A 20,033-nucleotide genomic window follows, 5' to 3' on the forward strand; every position below is an offset into this window, starting at 1 on the left:
TCCTCTAAAACTCTCCATGCCCGCGCTGTAATGTGTGCATCCTAAAATGCTGAAGACATTAACCCCAACAGTTATTCATCCAGCAATACTTTCTCCTGAAGTTAGCATTTTTCACTGTCAAAACCTTGTCAATTCAGCAGCTTGAGTCCCCGTTCTGCTTCATTAAAAGTTGATGATGAGCAATAGCTACTGGAGCGTTATCTGTGAGATTGTTAAAGCCTCTCAGAGCAACACAAACAGTTGTCAAGATGTTAGCAGGGTTTCTGTGGCTGGAGAAACACAAAAGGTGAGATTAAAGTCTATTCTTGTTGTTCTCGCTCCACCAGCCTCCACAGATCGATCCCCAGATTCTACGTTGTTTTATGAAACGGTGGCAGAAATATGTTCTTAAGAGATCCACATTACGTAGCTTTCTTTGGTTTCCATGTGCACGTAACATATTTGACTCATTTACAGTAACGCTAACAAGCAGACGTGGTCGGGGTTAGCGGTTCGATCCCCGGGGGCCTCCAGTCCACATGTGCAATGTTGTTTTTTAAGTTGCTTCATATTTTTATTATTAAGAATCTTACCTATGATTGCATGTATACTCATCTTTCGTGCATGACATGCAGGTTCTTCTGCAGCATTCAAGGACACATCGTGAAACCAAATGTACTCACACTCTGTCGGTGCCGTAACTGCGGTAGTCCACTGCGGCAGAAACAGCCACAATTAGCGCTGGGACCCCGTAGCCCACCAGGTAGAAGTAGCGTCTGCGTGAGTGCTCGCTCTCAAAAACCTCCACCAGCATGATGTAGAGCTGCACGCCCTCAAGGAACATCCACGTGAACGCTGCCAGGAAGAAGAAGTGGAGCAGGGCAGCGAAGACGGCACAAGCGATCTGGAAAAGGTTTAAAGGGACACAAAGAGAGTTGAGAGAAAGAGGGAGGTGTGAGTACTCACAGCTGAAAACATATTGTCCACACAACCAGGTTTCTCTGATGTCCTGAAGGATTCAATGTCCTGCTAGAGGCCAGAATATGACAAAGTGTGACTATAACTGAACAGCGACGTCTGACCTCTGCATGTTTGTGTCTTCCCAACAATTAGCATGCTAAGCTACGTTTGGCTGAAGGGATTGGAGGTTTGCCTGTGGCAGGAGAACGCTGCAGCGACTGAGCCCATGTGGTCGTGTTTGTTTAGCTGGCAAGATGAAGAAGAGAGACATGAAGAAGTCAAGCGTGCACATACTGTAGTTACACACATCCTGAGCACACTGTCCATCGCGTGTGTGCACGTGCCCACACACCGTCTAACAATAATAAGATACAGAACTACTTACATGGATTGATCTAATTATCGGCACAGTTGAACATAACTAGCGTATTTTGTCACTGAAATGGATTCAATTAAATAACTAAAAGGTTGAGTGGACATTAATTGCAGTCCAGGAGAGTGATCTTAGAGCCGGGCTGTGAATCACACCCATAAAATGTTATGGAAGGGAAAGGTGGAGGCCGAAGCATTATCTTTAACTTCACAGGGAAGGAGCTTCGCAGCTAAACTGTGGCCTGTGAGTTCTGCCTCTGATACTTAGGTGCTATTTAAAAAGCATAATGTAGATTTAATACCACGAGGACATGAAAAGTTCTTTCTCTGTGAATTCCAACATGTCTTATCTTTTTAATGTTACTGCCTTCTACTTTCCACATTATGTGTTGGCGATTTATTTAGACTTGTTATTATTGTCTGGTTTTATTTCATTGCAGTCCTGCAAATCTTTTATTACCCGTTCCACCCACGTAAAGCTCTTTGTGTTGAGCCGTGTAAATACAGTCTTCCCCTCTGAGGAGGGGATTATAGGTATTATTATAAATAATAATGTAGTATTTCTATGTATCACAGTTCACCTGCATGGTCAACACAGTGAACTGTAGGTTTGCTTGTGATAATACTGTGATATTAAATACATGTCATGCTCAGACGATCGTTTACAGCTTTGGTTAAACTGTGTACTCGGCCTCATTAGAAGCAACAATGGCTTGATTCTAAATAAAGTCCTCCGTCCTGTACACATGTAAGGACTTGTGTCTACAGTGGAAGCACACACACACACACACACACACACACACACACACACACACACACACACACACACACTTGAAGCTGACAGCAAGCCTCCACCTGCTCCCACAGCTGAGCTCTCACAGCAAAGTGCTGCCATCCAAACTTCCGTTATTATGCGAGAAGACGGTTTAGTGTATTGAACAGCTTAATGCAGATTAATCTGAAGGGTTTACAAATTGGAAAACTTCACCAGGAGGAGCTTGGGGAGTGAATGGATGAATGCATGTCAGCGAGTGTGTGCACTATAGGAGAGAATAAGAGTGACAGTTGTGTTGTATGTGAGAGTCATTTCAAGTACGTCTTTGCATCCAGGGGACCAAAAGGGAGTGCTTGTTGAATAAAGAGCATCCAATTCTTCCCTTCCAGTGTTTCATCGCAGTGAGCCAGAGAGTTCAGGGCCACTGGCACCGGAGGAACCAGGCGCAGCACAGCAGGACACCAAAGGTTACCTTTCCTCTTACATGTGGAGAAGATGGCGAGTGCTCCTCAGTGAAGGTTAGTATGAAAGGATTCAGGGAACCCTTCTTTGGACTATGTATTAGCTCAAACATGTTTGTGAAAGATGCAGAGAGGAGCATGTCTTCATTTGTTTTTCATCTAGACACTTAATGCACCTCTTGCTGACCAGATATTTGAAACGTTGCGACCTGAGGGTCTGAAGATTTAAAGCAACAACGACTTCACATCTATAATGAACAAATGTTTCAAGTGTGTGCACTTTTAACGTCACTACATTGTTAGCACATTCGAACATATCAGCATTTGAGATTAGAAATGAACTTGGTTTAACCTTCATGCGTTGAATGCACTCTCACGTTTGAATAGTAAATGCTGTCTGTAGCTGGAGCTAGCAGTAAGTTAGCTTAGCTTAGCACACAGAGTGTAAAACGACTGTTTAGTATTCAACAGAGATGATGTGTCAGACTGTTTCTGGTCCAGGAGCAGTAAGCAGGTTGCATTTGTTAGCTATTCCCCCAAATGTACAGTCTTTATGCTAAGCTAAGCTAACAGGCTGCTGACTCCAGTTACATATTTACTGAGATGAGATGAGTACTATTCCTTTAGTGTTACTTCTATTACTCACTGTCAACTGATGATTCTATGAATGTATTCTTTTATTGCTATCTCCTGCAGCACGCTGAATACATCGACACTTAATCTGTCTTAGACTTAGTCTTACCGGCTGGTCACCCCGATTGATCCCCACCAGGAACAGAGACTCTGCGATGAACAGGCTGATGCAGAGGTTCTTGTGGATGGTGTTCCGATCACTCTGCAGGCCGCGGAAGAAGCAGAAGGTGAAGAGGCTGATGAGCAGGCAGACCAGCGACAGGAGGATGCCAACCCAGGTGATGACATCCAGAAGCATGTCGTGAACAGGGTCTGTGTTCTGTAAGAGAGAATGAGAGGAAACTTTTAAACTAGATAATGTGTGTTTTTTATGTACGGGGATTCATTTGTAAAGAAAAACAAATCAAAAACATGACCAAACAATTAAATCCCCACTCAGTCCCAGCAGCAACACTTTTTCTGGGGTGTAAAGTGCATTCATCCCACCGTCCAATCACCCTGACAGAGCGAGCCGCAGGTGGCAGATATCAATCATGAATTACTCAGCTTGAATCAATCTAAAATGTTTCATTTCGCTGAGGAAACAAGTGGAACAAAGTGAGCGGTCCAGAGGGCGGCAGGTGTCTCCGACCAACACAACAGAAATACAATCAAACCACAACATGGTCAATAACTGTCACCGATGCTTTTAGAACATGTTCTCTTTTCAAATAGTAATTTGCAACTACAGCCAGTTTCAGGCTCTAAAAAGCCTTTTGCTTACAATAAATTTGTGGCTTTATGGGAGAGATAAGGATCAACAGAGATTCCTCCGCAGCCATGAAAGAGAATTTACATCAGTCCATAAAAGCCAAGTGCACATAGGGATACTTGGACAGAAGTGGGGGAAGGCAACTTGCCCTAAAACAGCAGAATCTGCAGGATGACGGACTTCTGTGGCCTTAAACAAAGACGAGAAGCAACCTTCTGCCAAGAACCTGCCAAGGGGAAAACTGGGGCCTGTTAGGGTTGGAGCTTAATTAGGAATGTGTAATGTGTGGCATCTTGTCACTTATTAAAGGCCCTCTGCCTTCCCTGCTTCATCAGCAAACTTCACCAAAAGTGGTTTGAGTACCCAACAGGGGTACAGAGCAGGAAAGAGTCGCTCAACTGATGTGATGAAATACAGATTATTCATTTAATTTCTTTTTAAATGTATCCACATTTTAAGGCAGCTGTAACACTTAGCATGCCAGCAGAGAAGTTATAATAATGAATAAATGCTGATAGCTAGAGGTAATGAATGGTTAAAACACCTCATCGATAAATGTTGAAACGTTCGGTTGCTGCTCCAAGTGGAAGTCGAACGCACACAAACATTTATAATTCAATTGTAGAAGAAAAATGGTTTTAAAATCAATTGAAAAGAAGTTTGGAGCGTGGCGGGTGGTGGAGGGGGGGGGGGGTACATCTGACTCTAAAAGATGTAACATTCAACAAGCACACGCCAGCGGAGCAGATGCGCAGACTGTCTGTACAATTCACATCTGGTAATAGGAAATGCATTGTCACCTGACAGTTTCCCATCATGCTACCAGTGGGGGAGGAAAAGACTTTCAAAGCTCCACACAACTGTCTTCCCTGCTGGGACTCATCTCTGGAAGTTTTGAGTTTGAGTCATGACGTCTACGTGCTGTTAAGTAATGTTTAGACTTATTCCTATCTATTAGTATATACACACATTAATATATATTCAAACTCTATACCAGGGGTGTCAAACTCATTTTAGTTCAGGGGCCACATGCAGCACAATTGGGGGGCCGGAGCGGTAACATCACAGCGTAATAACCTATAAATAACGACAACTCCAAATGTTCCCTTCGTTGTAGTGCAAAAAAGTACATTCTGATAATGTTCAAATTTAATCTTCTTACAAAACATTATGAACAAACTGAAATTTCTTAAGAAAAAAAGTTTCAATTTCAACAATATTATGCCTCATTTTATCATTTACACATGTGCATTACAACTTACAGATCAGTATATCTACAAAGGCACAACACATTTCGTCACAGGTATCTGGAACTGAACAATAAAGCATTTTACTTTATGATCAAATCAACTAATTTTTACACTTTGCAAAGTCATCCCATGTTTGACACCCCTACTCTAATCATAGTTTGATCCTGGACAATCCCTCTCATGTTAGAGGATATTTAAGTAGACTTGAGGTCAAACACTAACGTCTCGAGAGTCTCTTTCCTGGTCAGGTCGTCTCTCCAAAGAATATCGCTCATCTTTAAGTGTACGGGAGCTGATGGCCCACAGCGGCATGATAAGAGTTCAGATGGGTCAGAGTGTTCGGACTGCAGAGGTCAGAGAGGATTCAGAGCCATGTAGGTGATCCATCTTTAGGTGGACACTTGATGGAATATGGAGGGAGAGCGGCTGTTGGCTGAATGGATGGTGGCAGACAATGTGACTGCATCTCTGGATTCACTTGTTCGTCGTCTGTTATCTAATAAACCTTCAGCTCCTTTGGTTCCAGTACTCTGCTCATTAAGAACTTCCATCACACGTGTGAATGCTAATGAAGATCAATCTATTTGAACGCAGAAGAATGTAACGTATACTTAAAGTTAGAGGGTCAGCACATGTGAATGCTCAGCTGAACTCCTTTAACTGTGTTTACATCCAGCACTGTGTATTAACTGCCAGAGTACAGTTTGATATCAAAGGTGTGTACGCAGTCTTGGCCTGCAGCAAATAATGCATGACTCTGAGCTATAGCGTAGGACAAACCCAAGAAAATATTTGCTTACGTTGGGAAATACCGCTGAAAAAGCATACTCTATGTATGTCTCTCAAACAAGCACCTCTTTAAATCCCTGTCAGCAGTATTATCCGCGAGGGCAGGGAGAGCGAGACCATCAACACCCACTTTTTTTCCCTGTTTTTTTTCTTGCTCCCCACAGTCAACTTATAGTGAGGAAACTTGGGGGATGAAGTATCGCACAAAAGCCTTGTTTAGTGGCAGCTCAGCTAACGCTAGCAGAGAGGGGAACAGATGCTGATCATTAAGGGGCTCTGGTACAATAACAGCCGCAGTGCTCCTCGAGTCTGGGGAGAGCGCTCTTTTGATTTTCCTGCCTGATGAGCCGTTGTGTATACGTTGCAGGGGTGGGGGGGCTTGCAAGATGTTGTATAGAGCAGACGTCTGTGTGTGTGTATGGAAGTAAGGCTTACTTTAGAGGGGTGCATACACAGTGGGTGGCAACAGATGTCGATGTTTGTGCCTGCCTGCTCTGTAGGTGTGTGGTGCATGTGACACATAAGTCTGCTTTCAGCATTACAAAGGTATTGATGCGGTGGGTGGTACTAGCTGCGGTGCATTGTGAGGGGACCCTAAGGTCTCCCGGGCTAGCGAGCTGTGCAGTGTCTTCAGGCTCCATCCATCACAATCTCACCTTCAATTGGAGAGCAGCCAGGTCAGAGAGAGAGAGAGACGGCAACAGAGGAAGAGACAAAGCTATAGAAACAGAGAGAGAAGTGCGTGAAGTATCTACACCTGGGTGATGGATTCACTGAGGAATGATTTCTTTGTTCTGGGAGGTGGATGATGGCTGAGATGTCACCGACCACAATGTCTCTGCTGAAAAGTTTCCTTTAACTCGAGGCTCGGCCCGTGCAGGATGGCAAATGATCTTCAGAGCCTCTGCACCTAACCTCACACCGACGAGCCTCGCTGATGGGAATCAGTCCAGGAGCCTCTAAAGTGGCCAGACGTAATCTTCTCTGAAATTCACTCACAGTGTCGCAAGGGTGGGCGACTCATACAGCGTCCATGTAACTTAGTGGAGCAAGGTCCATTTGTGCACATTCAATTTGTCTTCCAATCTTTCTCTGTTACATTTTTCTCTTATTTCTTAAACACACATATTTTTCATTCCAGACAGATGCCTGAGGAGATTGGCTTTGCCCCTGATCTGCTAACATGTAGCACAAAATAAGGTTTTTGGGCACTCGAGCACTCTGACAGGGAGGCGCTGACGTGGCAACGAGCCTCTTGCATCGGGAAGCTGGTCGTTCCGTCCGAACCATCTGAACCTCACATCACACGCACTTAATTACCATAACATTCTGTGTCTAAAGCCAAAGTCTCCTGAACCAGTTCTCTGAAAAGCGTAAGAGGGTGAAGTGGTGAAGAGAACAGAGCGTCAACCCTTCATCCCCCAAAGAACCGCTCTCAGCATGGGGCCACACAGGCAATCCAATTAAAATGCATAAATCTCTGTGTATGCCTCCAGAGCCGGGCTTTGACTCATGAAATACGGTCAGGCAGGGCAGACAGTTGAGCTGAGGGGTAGTGGCCCACTGCAGGGAGTCATGTGACATGTTCACCTAGGGTATGACCAAGGATTTATGATCTGCACAGGGATGAGGAACAGTTGCAGAAAGGGCGTATGAATCAGGGGGCCTGGCAAATTTGTCACATTTAAAAGGGCTGGGGAGAGATTCCAGCCTGCATGGAGGGAGTTGACATTCAGCACATGCACCTAATGTCACACGGTGTTCTAAGCTACAATAACTTTGATATAACGCCCAAGCATGGCTTTCGGTTGTTATGGCACTTAATGTGGTCTCCATCTTCTGTGGCTGGGCCTTTAACAGATGTGTTTTTGAACCGTCTCTCGAGCAGCACCATGTTTATATGTAACATCATGGAACACAAAGCTAACCTTGACTGTCCTTTGTCATCACAGTTACTGTCTGATGGTGCCACGCTGGTGATGTTCTCTGAAGACAGTGATGAATGTTACCCAAATATCACGCTCTCCATCATCCAGTGGGATGTGCCATTGATTTATACTTACTGGTCTGTCGGGAAAGGTGGCACTTACCAGTAGCTCAATGCCTCCCTGGGGCCTCTCAGCCCATACATCTACTAGGTAAATAATGGCCTGTAGGTGGAACCACAGCAGGTCCATATTTCTTGAGCTGGGGCATGTGCCCGTGTTTAAAATATGTGTTCTAATTTCAATACACACGAGATATATTCACAAATGGCGGACTTAAAATCAAAGGAAGGGGTTCAATAAAGAGCTTGGTGTGAATGACTTTTTAATTGTAATGCTTATAAGTTGACTACGTTTGTTTCTAAAGCTTGTAAAACACATCAGGATGGTTTATTTGTTCAGTTTCTGGACTACGTTTTTAAATAATGACATCCTGTTGGGTATAGTATTTATACACAATAATACAAATCTATCTATAGGATATGGACGTCGAATACATACATATGAAATACTAATTTGGTGTCCAAGTTCAACACCAGTGTTTCAAGTGGAATGAAGTAATGTAATATATAATACATGTTGAGCATCTTCAAACACAGTAAATGTCTGAAGGCTCAGAGACGGGACATCTGGAGGTCACCATCAGCAACGTTCTTAGCAAAGTCACATTCAAGGAAACCTACTCTCACAGCACTTTCTCCAAAAACTCTGCTTGCAATTATTCTTTAAAGATACAGAAGGGACATATAATCTCTCACACACAGCTGGCGTCTGCGAGTACACTTTTAATTTGTTTATGCGACCAACGGCGCTTCTCGGCTCGGATTTCAGGATCAGTGGAAGGCATCAGCTCTCTGGCTGGATCGCTCAAAATGAGCAAACAAAAGGGCTCGAGAGGCGGCGGTGACGGCACTCGATGCCCTTGTGATCGTCTAAGTGGCGGTTACCTGATCCCCTGTATCTGACAGATATCGTTGGAGTGGGTGTACTTCTGAAAAGGAGCAGCTTGGTTCAGAGATTTGACTTTAATAAGTTCTTGTGAGCCTGCAACTTGAGAAAGATCTCACATTCGGTAATCTGGTTAAGGGCACTGCAGTAAAACCCACAAGGCTCTAAACATATTTGGCGCACATTTTCTAACTTACAATATGTGAACTAGAAATTATTGTGAGGAACTAATTGACTTCAAACATAATTAATCCCGATGAGACACAGTGTGGAGTTTCTCGACTGCTGAGTGTCTAATAACCTCATGTACAGTACATTCTAGTTCAAGGGTTCTCATGAATATGAATGTGTGGGCAGAGTTTCACCTTGCCCAAAGTATATTTATTAGTTTTATAACAAATGTTTGGTCTCACAGGAGTGAAAGTTGAGTCAGAACTTGGAAATGTTACATTTACGCTACAGACTGTGGAGCACGATTATATATAATGTATAATAATTGCTATTTTCAGACGACAAAGCATCACATCTCACTTTGACAAACAGGATTGGTGTCATTTCCTCAACTAGATGTGAGCTGAAATAGGAAAACACATTTGTATTCTGCACGTCAAAACTGTTAAAACTCAAAAAACATTTTCAAATCACCATCAAGGACAGAATGACAGCGGTCACAAGGTCACATTTTTTGGCTTTGCAATGCAATCATAACTTGGTGCTACAAATGTAACACTATAAGCAACAACAGCTTATTAAGCCCAACATAAGGATCCCTGAATATAACGGCATCATTGTTCCCAACGAGCAGCCCATCCATCGGCCAAAACAACAACAAGATGAAAGATGACGGCGATGCTGTGGTGAGCATCTGTCCTCCAAAGCAACATTGTAATTACAGCTCGCCCATCTTCTTTTCTTTCCGGATGCCACTAAGAAATAAACAAGGTTAGAATATAATCTGCTGCTCTGAGGGTAATGAGTAATAACAATGCAGAGATCAGCAGTGGTATGTCCTGTTGCCATGGATACAAAAACAGATAGTCTCTTCAATTTATGAAATTTCTTTCTCTGCCTCTCACACACGCACGCACGCACGCACGCACACACACACACACACACACACACACACACACACACACACACACACACACACACACACACACACACACACACACACACACACACACACACGCACACACACACACACACACACACACGCGCAGATACACACACACTTTCCGTCCATTTACTGTGTTCTCAGATACAACACTGACAGTTTGGCAAATAAAAAGCCTCCGTATCTGCCATTCAGTGGCACCTTCCAACAAGCGGCCTTTTATAACATCAGGGTGCAAAAGATAAAGAATAAGGGAGGGTGAAAAGACGCTATCACTCAGCACTGGGGTGTAACTACTGTCTACTTTCCCCCCAGTGAATGCAGAGCCACAAGCAAGCCAGGCTTCCCAAAATGTGAGGGATCGGCTGAAAGCGCTCCTTTTACGGTTTCCTTTTTTGCCCCTCTTCTTTTGCTGCTTTGCTTTCACTGCGTGAAGGATCCCATTCTTCGCGGCTCCCTCTCTATTCCAGACTCGGCTTCAGCCCTGCAGAGAGCTTAGTGGGACCAAAAGTCACGGCGCTGAGTGACAAACAGTGTCTCTCTGCCACCTCCGCTCTCTGGAGTCATGTGAGCAGGAGCATAACATGAAAGAGTTTTACATTGTGGATATGAATGTTACTGTGGCTGTGTGTGGAGAGAGGAGGGATGGAGTGGGGGAGAGAGCGAGGTGAAGGAAGGTCTAGTGGTTTCATGGACACGAGCCAACGGGGAGGTTTTATTCTTCCCCCTGATTGAGAAGAGAGGCTCTTAGAGACAGATGCCATCGCAGATACCAGTAACTACTCTGCCCCGTCAGCAGAGAGCTCCTCAAGCTTCCTGTGACAGAAATAATTAAGTCGTCTGTCAGCATCAGAACTGCGGCATAACTTCTTCCCTCTTCCTGTCCAACGCGCTGGTCATCTTTTAATTTTTAACTTCCTCTTTTACCGTCTCCTCTCCGTCTGGATCCCTTTTTCCCAGCTTGGTAAGTGCTGCCCACAATAAGCACTCCACACAGATCTCCAGCCAAATTACAGTTTCTTTACTGGAACAGGTTTTTTTTAACCTCCATTAGCACCTTCCAATGAATTGCTCTGCAGTTATCCACATCACACTTTTCATTTCATCACACTTTCTGTCTTTACAGGAAAAAAACACATTCATGCATAAATAAAAGGAGCAAACAGAGATGGCTCAGAATCTAAATAAATCTTGATTTTAATCCCGTAATAAACATATCGAAGTTTGGCTTTAAACTACTTAAGTAAGAAAAAAAAGGGTTTAAAGGAAAGCCAATTCACTTTGTTGCAGATAAATAGTGGAGCAGATTGATACCACTCCATCTATCTCAACTAAGTCCCGGGAAGAAAGTGAAAAACTGCATTTCCTAAATTGACAAACGATTCATTTAAGATTTACATTCCGGGAAATAAAAGTCAATTTTTGTGAGGGATTAGATATTTAGTACTTAGCTAAATGGCTGCTACAGCCAGGGATGGATTACTGAACAGGCACAGGCCCAGGGGCCCCCAGCATCAGGGGCCCAAAGCGTCAGGGTCCCACAGGCCCAGGGGCCCACAGCGTCAGGGGCCCAAAGGCCCAGGGGCCCAAAGGCCCAGGGGCCCACAGCGTCAGGGGCCCAAAGCGTCAGGGTCCCACAGGCCCAGGGGCCCACAGCGTCAGGGGCCCAAAGCGTCAGGGGCCCACAGGCCCAGGGGCCCACAGCGTCAGGGGCCCAAAGCGTCAGGGGCTCACAGTGTCAGGGGCCCACAGTGTCAGGGGCCCACAGCGTCAGGGGCCCACAGCGTCAGGGGCCCAAAGCGTCAGGGGCTCACAGTGTCAGGGGCCCACAGCGTCAGGGGCCCACAGCGTCAGGGGCCCACAGCGTCAGGGGCCCACAGCGTCAGGGGCCCACAGGCCCAGGGGCCCACAGCGTCAGGGGCCCAAAGCGTCAGGGGCTCACAGTGTCAGGGGCCCACAGTGTCAGGGGCCCACAGCGTCAGGGGCCCACAGCGTCAGGGGCCCTCCTGGTCTGCAACTGCAAAGTGCTATTTGAAGAGACCAACCAGGAAGAGACTCATAAAGACCACAAAGAGATACAACCAGCTGCAAAGACTCACAATGACTGTGAACAAGACAACCACAAAGACACAGAGTGACCACAAAGAGTGCAAACACCTATAAAGTCTGCGTGTCTATTTCTAAAAACCAACGTGTGAAATGTGTTTGCAACAAGCTTTGTATGCTGCAGCTCCTGAACACAACACACACTGGAGCCAATCATATTCTGGGGCTGCTTCACACATTGGAGTTTTAAGATGGCTGCAATCAATACACACTTTACAGTGACAGGGTCATTGTTTAAAACCATATGAAGAGGGTGTGTGTATATTGGCACTTTAAATGTTAGTCTGCAAAGTGCTGCGAAGGTCAGAAAACACTTTTCAATCTATTTCACCCTCTGAACTAAAAAAAAAGCAAGGGAAATATAAAACATATATTGACAAACAGAAACTGCTGAACTTTACTTTTCTTGTCAACCAATCATGCAACAACGGACTCGCTGGGTAAACATTATTGACGGATCAACGCATTTCATTTCTCTCAAATGCATTTGGTAAATTGCACATTTGTGAGGAGAAATAGGTCACAAGAGAGGCGAGAAAAGGAAGAGAGCGGGCCTACCTTCACATCCACATGAGCCATGAGGACAGCAAAGTTGGTGAGGTGGGTGCAGGAGCATGTGGTGTGTGTCCTGTTGGTGCCGAGCAGGCGGCAGTCCTGCGTCGACCAGAAGCCCGTCATGGTTCTCTTGGAGTAACTCCAGAACGAACAGTTGGGGTTGAAGTTCTCCTCAGACTGCTGTTAGAGAGCAAGGAAGACATTAAGGATTTCCCCTCTTAGTCGACTCATCATAGTCATTTTTTATTGCTGAATGACATATTTCCAAAATCCTGAGCACATCTGTAGAAAACACAAGATTTAAAGTGCATGATTCTCTGATGTACAGATCTGTAGTCGATTAAGAATAAGTGGAGGACAGCTGTAGAAGACATGCGGTGTCCCCTCGCCAGCTGAAACACAGGGCTCTGCAGTTAATCACACATCCACTTCATTCATTTCTACTTTCCTTTGTTTGCAGAATAAACATCCTGAAAACAGCTCATTTCTCTCCTGCAATCCTTTCCTGAAGTGAATAGCAGGTGGCTCCACTGTCGTACAGCATCAGGCGACCCCGTGCCTGTTTCTCATTGTGTTTTCTTACCTTTCTCTTTAACTTTCACTGCGTGGAAATGGACTGCTGTGTAATGCGCCACTCTGCTATCACCCACGACCACTGAGGTTGGGTAACACAAACACAACGGCTGATAAACAGATACTGTCGTTCCCTCTCCAGCACAACTTCTCTTGATGCTCCAGAAACAAAAAGGAGAGAAAACTGACGATCCTTTTTCTTTGTGACTTCCAAGGTTAAACTGTCTTACTGTTAACACCGGGAGGAGCTGTACTTTGTCATAGTTTCACACTTGCTGTAGGGTAATTAGTCTAATAGGGTTTATCCTCTGTGAATGTAAATTTGCCGCTGACTGAGTTTACCCTTCACACACCCAAACCCAGTGTAAGAGACTCCACAGCCAGAAGAGAGGATGACCCTCCATCCCATTAATGGCTTTAATTGGTCCCATTAAGTGGTGAGGCACGGAAGCGAAACAATAACTAGAGGACACGTCACCATCTTCCCAGAAGACCAGTGATCCAAACCCTCACGCATGAGAGGGAGACTCTAGATGAGAACACTAAGGTTTGTTTTCAAAGTGAAAGTGAATTCAACAAACCTGAGATAAAGAATCAAAACCTTCTGTTCTGCCTCTGTAACAAACTGAACACCTTAAGAATACCACGTTGTCTATGCGTGGCTGCCTTCGGTTTATCTAAAGGCTAAAAGATTATCACACTTATTTATACTCTTTGATTCTCAGAGACAAATATAAATCAAGCCGAGGAAGTGTAAACCAAATATTGCTGATCCCCACAGAGAAGAAGAAGTTCTGGCCTGCAGCCACAAGCAGCCAGTGCATCAGTGTCTTCTGCTTTAGCAGAGAACAGGGGCTCTTCATTTAATGCATCAGAGCCAGCGTCTATATGTGTGAAAAGTCAATATTGCATCCAATCAACTTTAATTAATTGCGCATGATTATTTTATGATTAATTGTACGGCCCTCGGTTTACACAAAATGCACTCTATATGTAAATGTCTGCATGTTTACGTCCCTTTAATGTGATGGGAAGACGATGAGCAGAAGAAGCTACAGTGCAGAAACACACTTCTCTAAAGGAAACCGTTTCGCTGAAACATAGAGCAACAGTACAAACACTTTATCTACAGTCCAAATTACAAATGACACTTAAGGCAGGTGAATCTCAGCAATAACTGCGCTGACATCGCCTCTGACATTTCCCCACCATTTCACTTTGACATCGTGCTTTTATTCTCTATTCCTCTGCGCTCTGGCTTTTTTTTTTCCCTGCGGTTGTTGCTTCCTGCCAGGTCCCCTCCTACACACGAGACCCGCTGAAATTCTCTTATGGTTGTTCAACATCCGTGATAATCGCTGAGGGCGCTGTTCGTAGACAAAACAGGGATATTTCGAGGGTAGCAGAGTGTGGAGAAGATAATGGAGTCAAGAGGGAGAAGTCGCGACTCCCCACAATGACGAAGCAGCCTCCAGTGAGGCTCTACAGGATATTTGTTCAACAGATCAGCCTTGTAGTTGTTCAAACTGATAAACAACAACACGCAGCACTTCTGGGTTTGAGATGGATGAGAAGGTTATTAACGAGGCTCATGCGCACGCTTCTGCGTGAAAGCACAAGAGACATATCGAAGTGTTTACCTGCAGGTGTCTGATGGTGAAGATGACGGGGTCAGAGAGGTACACTTTGTTCGAGTCCTTGTTGATGGCCGCCGTGATGACCGGCGAGTTGACGATGACGGAGTAATTGGTCGCCATGGCTTCGCTGCCCAGCTTCATGCTGGCGTTCTCCGTAGAAAGGTAGACCCCGATGTGTTTGTACAGCACGAACGCTATCCGGATCTCCCCTGCAGGGGGACGAGAGGGCAGCGAGGTCAGTCCTCCGCTAACTGCATATGAGATAACTCGTTACAGGTGAAATTAAAAAGGAAACAGCACAGCATGGAGGAGTTATATGTTCATGGTATGTTCGAGGAGTGAACCAGATGCTGCTTCCCTTCAGAACACATAACCTTCATGGTGCCACGAAGCTGGAAGACCTTTTGCACATATTATAGGCACACAATATGTCTGCATGCTGTAGGATTCAGATTTCAATGGAACAGGGTGAAGGAGAAGCAGCTCCGACATTATGATCCCGTGCTAATATAACGAGACAACAATATGCTAGTTATATAACGTCTACACACTAATGACGACTGGAAATAATCCCTCAGTTGAAGCTTTGTTAACACAAGAAGCAGAAACAGTTTCCACAAGGAGAAATCTTTCCAACATCAAACAAACACTTATTTTAATTCAGCAGCCATAAAAAAAAAGGTGGGTACCACTCTTCTTCTTTCTTAACCGCCTCACTATTGAGCATTGATATGAAGGAAGTTCCCTCCCGCCGTGACTGAGATCACTCACTCGCATGAAAAGAAAACAATTTGGGTGTTTACAGCGCTGGATGGCATCGGCCACCCTGCTATAATGATCCGCCTGAGCGCGGCTGGACGCGGACGTCGTCTCTCAGCTGGAGAGAGGCCGTGCAGCTCCATTCCATGAGTCCATTCTCATTTGCATGAGCTGATAATAAAGTCTAAAAACGGTCTGAAGATATCTCCGTCTAACGGCCTCATTTACAGTTAAAGAGGCAGTGCTTGAATGTAACTCATTGTACGTCTCAGAACGACCCCGGTGCTTCATCATGTGCAGCCCAACAAACATTCCATCTGTAAAGTGATTCCTACTAAACTTCTGCAGCCAAAGCAATGTCCCATCCAGACGAGAGAAAAGAAAATACCTTTTAAGACATATTGTTCATAGTGTTACGTAACCTGAATAATACATAATAAACCAGCTGATGAACCGCAGATTCAAAGCTCACTCACCGTTCCTCCCGTGCTGCTTCAGCGTGTTCGCCGACAGGTGGATGGAGCTGCCCTGTCCTCCGGTTTGTGGGAACTTCAGATCAGGCAAATTCCCATCTGTGCTCATCCTCGCCACCTCCAGCTCTGCACACAAGACAAACCCGAGACGGCCGGCAGTCGGCAATCAATACGCTCAATAGATATAACAAAAAGTGCTGCAGAGGCACAACACTTCTCTTGATATGGTTCTTTGATTTCTGGCTGAGAGTTCGAGGAGAAGATTGATATTTAATTCAATGTGTAATACATAATTACATTGCACGGCTAATATCTGCAACACTGAACGTAAAGCTTAGAAATGGACAGTACAGTAAAAGAAACCTTTACAAACATGCTTTCCACCTGCAGTAACGTCATAAGAAGAGTCAAACTCAAGGAACAATACAACTATTAACAATACATACAACAATACTACATCTCCGATCACTGTTCAAGCTGGTTTTATGAATCGAAACACTTCCTGCCTCCCCTCTGTGTGCACGGGACGTCCGTGTCTCCGGGACTCTTAATCAACGGACTCTCAGGACTTCAGGTGACATTGTTTCCTGTCAAACTGTCAAAACAAAGGTTGTCTTTGGCCTTTGAAAATAAAAAGGCATCTTTTCTCGGGAGGAGCGTAGAGAGCGAGAGATACAAGCGGCAGATAAAGACGAGTTCCCTTCAGCCGCAGCTCAACAGATGTTGTGTGGAGAGCAAGCTCCTAATTTATGGTTCAAAGACTCGGGCGTCACGCAGCAGAGGAAATGAGCCGCTGATAGCAGCGCAGCAGGAATACAAACCTCATTCCATCAGAGTTATCGTGCCATGATACATTTCATAAAGCAGTGGAGTGTTCTTTAACCTGCAGTGCCGCTGACCTGTGTGAAGTGTAGGCATTCCTGAATGTCACATTAACTCCCCAAACCCTGAGCAGTCCACTGATTCATGGTGAGGCTGAGGTGCAGGGAAGGAGTTGAACAAATGTCAAACCCCAAAAGATGAGGTGAGCAGATGGACAGATGGCATCTCCCTTCACAGAGTAATGTGTAGTTTATGTGAAGGACGGCACTTTGTTACCGCTATTGTACAACTTCTACAAGTACACACGTTAAAGACGTTGTGTAAAACTCTGTTAGCTTAGCACAAACACTGGAAACGGAGGGGAACTGCTAGCATGGCTCTGTCCAAATGTACATTAGTGATGCATTTTCCAACTCATTTTGGCCGATTGACGATGCAAATATACGCAGATACTTTTTTCCAAATGAGTCTTTCCTGTAGTGGAATTACAATATTATTATGTGATGTCTCACTGGAGATGCAGACATAAAAACACAATGCTTTACAACATGTAAACATTCACTTGAAGCATGAAAGCCTTTCTCTGTCTGAAGTGTCTCTGACTGAAATGAATGTGTTTTCACAAATTACCAATTTCAGGCTCGTGTTCTGAGACTCTCACTTCCACCAGGCCGAACATTTCACGGTCTGTGCCACTGCTCTACTAATGGATCATCCCAACACATAAACTGGCAGGTTAGTCTGCGGTGGAGAACCTCAACTGGAAACACAATTCCATCAAGTGTAAGAAGGAGAAACTTCATTAAGCCTGATAAGGCATGCAGCTGATGATGTGATGTCAGTGGACTATGACATCTCTGTCTTTGATAAAGGTTAGTGCCCACAGAAAGCTACAAAGAGGACACATTTAATCCCCCTTTGTATCCGTTCCCATACTTTCTCGTAAAAACCCTTTGTGGTAAGGTTCTCTTGTGCTTTTGCAAAGGCCAGGGGGTTTGAGTGATACATTCCTATTCAACTTAGCTAAGACAATACCCCAGATAGCTCACCATCCCCTGGATTCCAAGCCTGCCTTTGGAATAAAGAAAGCATTTCTCTGTTCCCTCTCAAACTCTCTCTTCCCCGTGTGCTTGTGTAAAAGAGCTTACGGTGGGCTTTAGGGAATTTCTTTGATGCCATAGTCGACGTCGGACCCGAAGGCTATACCTTCAAAGCCGGTTTAAATAACACGCTAATCGGCAGAAATCTGCTCATAAGATTATCATGCAGAGAGTGAAGCACAGACAAAGCCCTCGATGAAGCACGTGTGACGTGTAAACACAAACACACACACAATGGACAAGGAGGAAAGATCCTTCTTCTTTGAGAGCCAAGAATAGACCTCCCTCCCCCCCTCACACTGAGAAAGTGTCAGCAGGTGCCCTGTGTGTGAGCCACACCTGCACACACACATCACTTAACATGTAATTCAGTGTGAGAGATGAAGAATTAGCGGCTGCAGTGATTACTGATGTTTAAATGGGCCCCTTGTCCTCGGTTAACTGCCCGGCGTGGAGGGATCGCAGGAGCAAAGAGAGACAAGGCGTAGTAAACATGTCGCCGGCACATCATCAAGCAGACGACCACTACGAGCTGGAGACTCTCGCAGCGTCTCCTCCAGCCCAGAATCTCCTTAATACCCACATGAATTATGTGCCAGATACAATAAAATCATTTTTATTAATTCTCCTTACACTCGCTTGCTTTCAAGTCGGTAGACCTATATTTTTAGGTTGCCGTGGCAACAGGGAGAAAGAGGTCGATGCATCAGAACATTATTTCGTTTTTAATTCCCCTCGCCCCGCTAACCACCGTCTGGGAAAAAAAAAAAAAAAAGGTTATTTAATTTAATTTAGAGCTTTTAATGCTCTTTGGATGTAAACTGCAGATTTAATAACGTTTCTACAGCTGATGTTTCCGGTTCTGAAGATCACAGACTACAGTCTTCACTCAGCTGTGCTCACTTGGTATTTACACTTTGGGTGATGAGCACTGATCCCTGATCTGCACGACTAGTGCTTAATTCCTGCTAATAATTTATATGAATATAAGCACAATCATTTCAGATAATTGTCAATTTACAGCTGACTGCCATCAGACATAAGCAGCGCTGGCAAACGTGACCTCCTGCGAGGGAGAAAGCATAAATCCTGTGACCTTCACACTCCCGGCTGAAGAGCCCTGCTGTCAATAGGAGAGCGCCCGGATCAATAGCAGCATGCTGAACTTTGTAACCCGGCACAAGAGGCAGGACCAGTGAAGGATGAAACCCTCAGACGCCAGAACATTACACCAAACATTCAGCTCTCTGGATTTCACTTCTACTTTACTAAACATCACAATAGACAACGCCGTCTTCCAGCTGAGACACTAATGTGTTCCTGGGCACCTTGAGGACGAATTAACTTCATTCTGTCCAGGATGGTTTACTGGTGCAGACGAAGTCAAGCAAATTAAAGTATAACTAAGTGTTTGCATGCTGGCATACAAACTCCATTGCTTACATTGTTCAAACAGATCCAGGTGTTTAAAGTCCCCGTTCTGCAGAAGGACGCTTTGTTTCATACATTTCCTCCAATAAAATGTGAGAGCTGTATATCTTATGTCAGAGGAAGGCCTAAAAACCTTTGTGGCGTATTCTAGTGTTTCTTTATGTTGCACTTTTGTTTGACTTATTTGAAGCTGATGTTCCTGCAGGATTCTTGTATCCTCAGGATTGTTTGCACTTATTGTCGCTTTGGACAGAATGAACTGTAATATGTAGCAGTGAATGGGGTTCCAGGTCTTTCTTTCCATATACTTAAGCTGCAACTGTGAAGACAGAAAACTGAAACGGTCTCGGCTTGTACTCACGGATGTTGTCTGTGTTCTCCTGCACGATGTCCGTCTTCAGCAGGTTATCAGCCAGGACGAAGGCCCCCTGCTCCACCGTGTCCAGCAGCATGGTGGCGGCCCTCAGCTGTTCGCCGGTGCTCAGCTCCCGCCACGCTGCCTGGGCATGTGGCTGCAGCAGATTGTTGACCGTCTCCACCATGGCCTGAGGAGTCCAAAT

The 20,033-nt window shown here is 44.9% G+C and overlaps 1 protein-coding gene across 8 annotated transcripts in view; it reads right to left on the reverse strand.

The window, feature by feature from the left end:
* The window catches only part of LOC115023593 (adhesion G protein-coupled receptor L3), a 187,706-nt gene that overhangs the window by 24,854 nt on the left and 142,819 nt on the right, over positions 1 to 20,033 (reverse strand). For all 8 annotated transcript variants that reach the window (XM_029454686.1, XM_029454691.1, XM_029454689.1 and 5 more), the window contains 6 exons: positions 19,835 to 20,018; positions 16,124 to 16,246; positions 14,892 to 15,097; positions 12,682 to 12,858; positions 3,290 to 3,499; positions 663 to 883 (listed from right to left, as the gene is read on the reverse strand). In XM_029454686.1, coding sequence (XP_029310546.1) covers positions 663 to 883; positions 3,290 to 3,499; positions 12,682 to 12,858; positions 14,892 to 15,097; positions 16,124 to 16,246; positions 19,835 to 20,018 — 1,121 coding nt within the window. The remainder of the gene's footprint in view (positions 1 to 662; positions 884 to 3,289; positions 3,500 to 12,681; positions 12,859 to 14,891; positions 15,098 to 16,123; positions 16,247 to 19,834; positions 20,019 to 20,033) is intronic.

The sequence above is a fragment of the Cottoperca gobio genome, chromosome 18, assembly GCF_900634415.1.
Source record: "Cottoperca gobio chromosome 18, fCotGob3.1, whole genome shotgun sequence".
Taxonomy (NCBI): domain Eukaryota; kingdom Metazoa; phylum Chordata; class Actinopteri; order Perciformes; family Bovichtidae; genus Cottoperca; species Cottoperca gobio.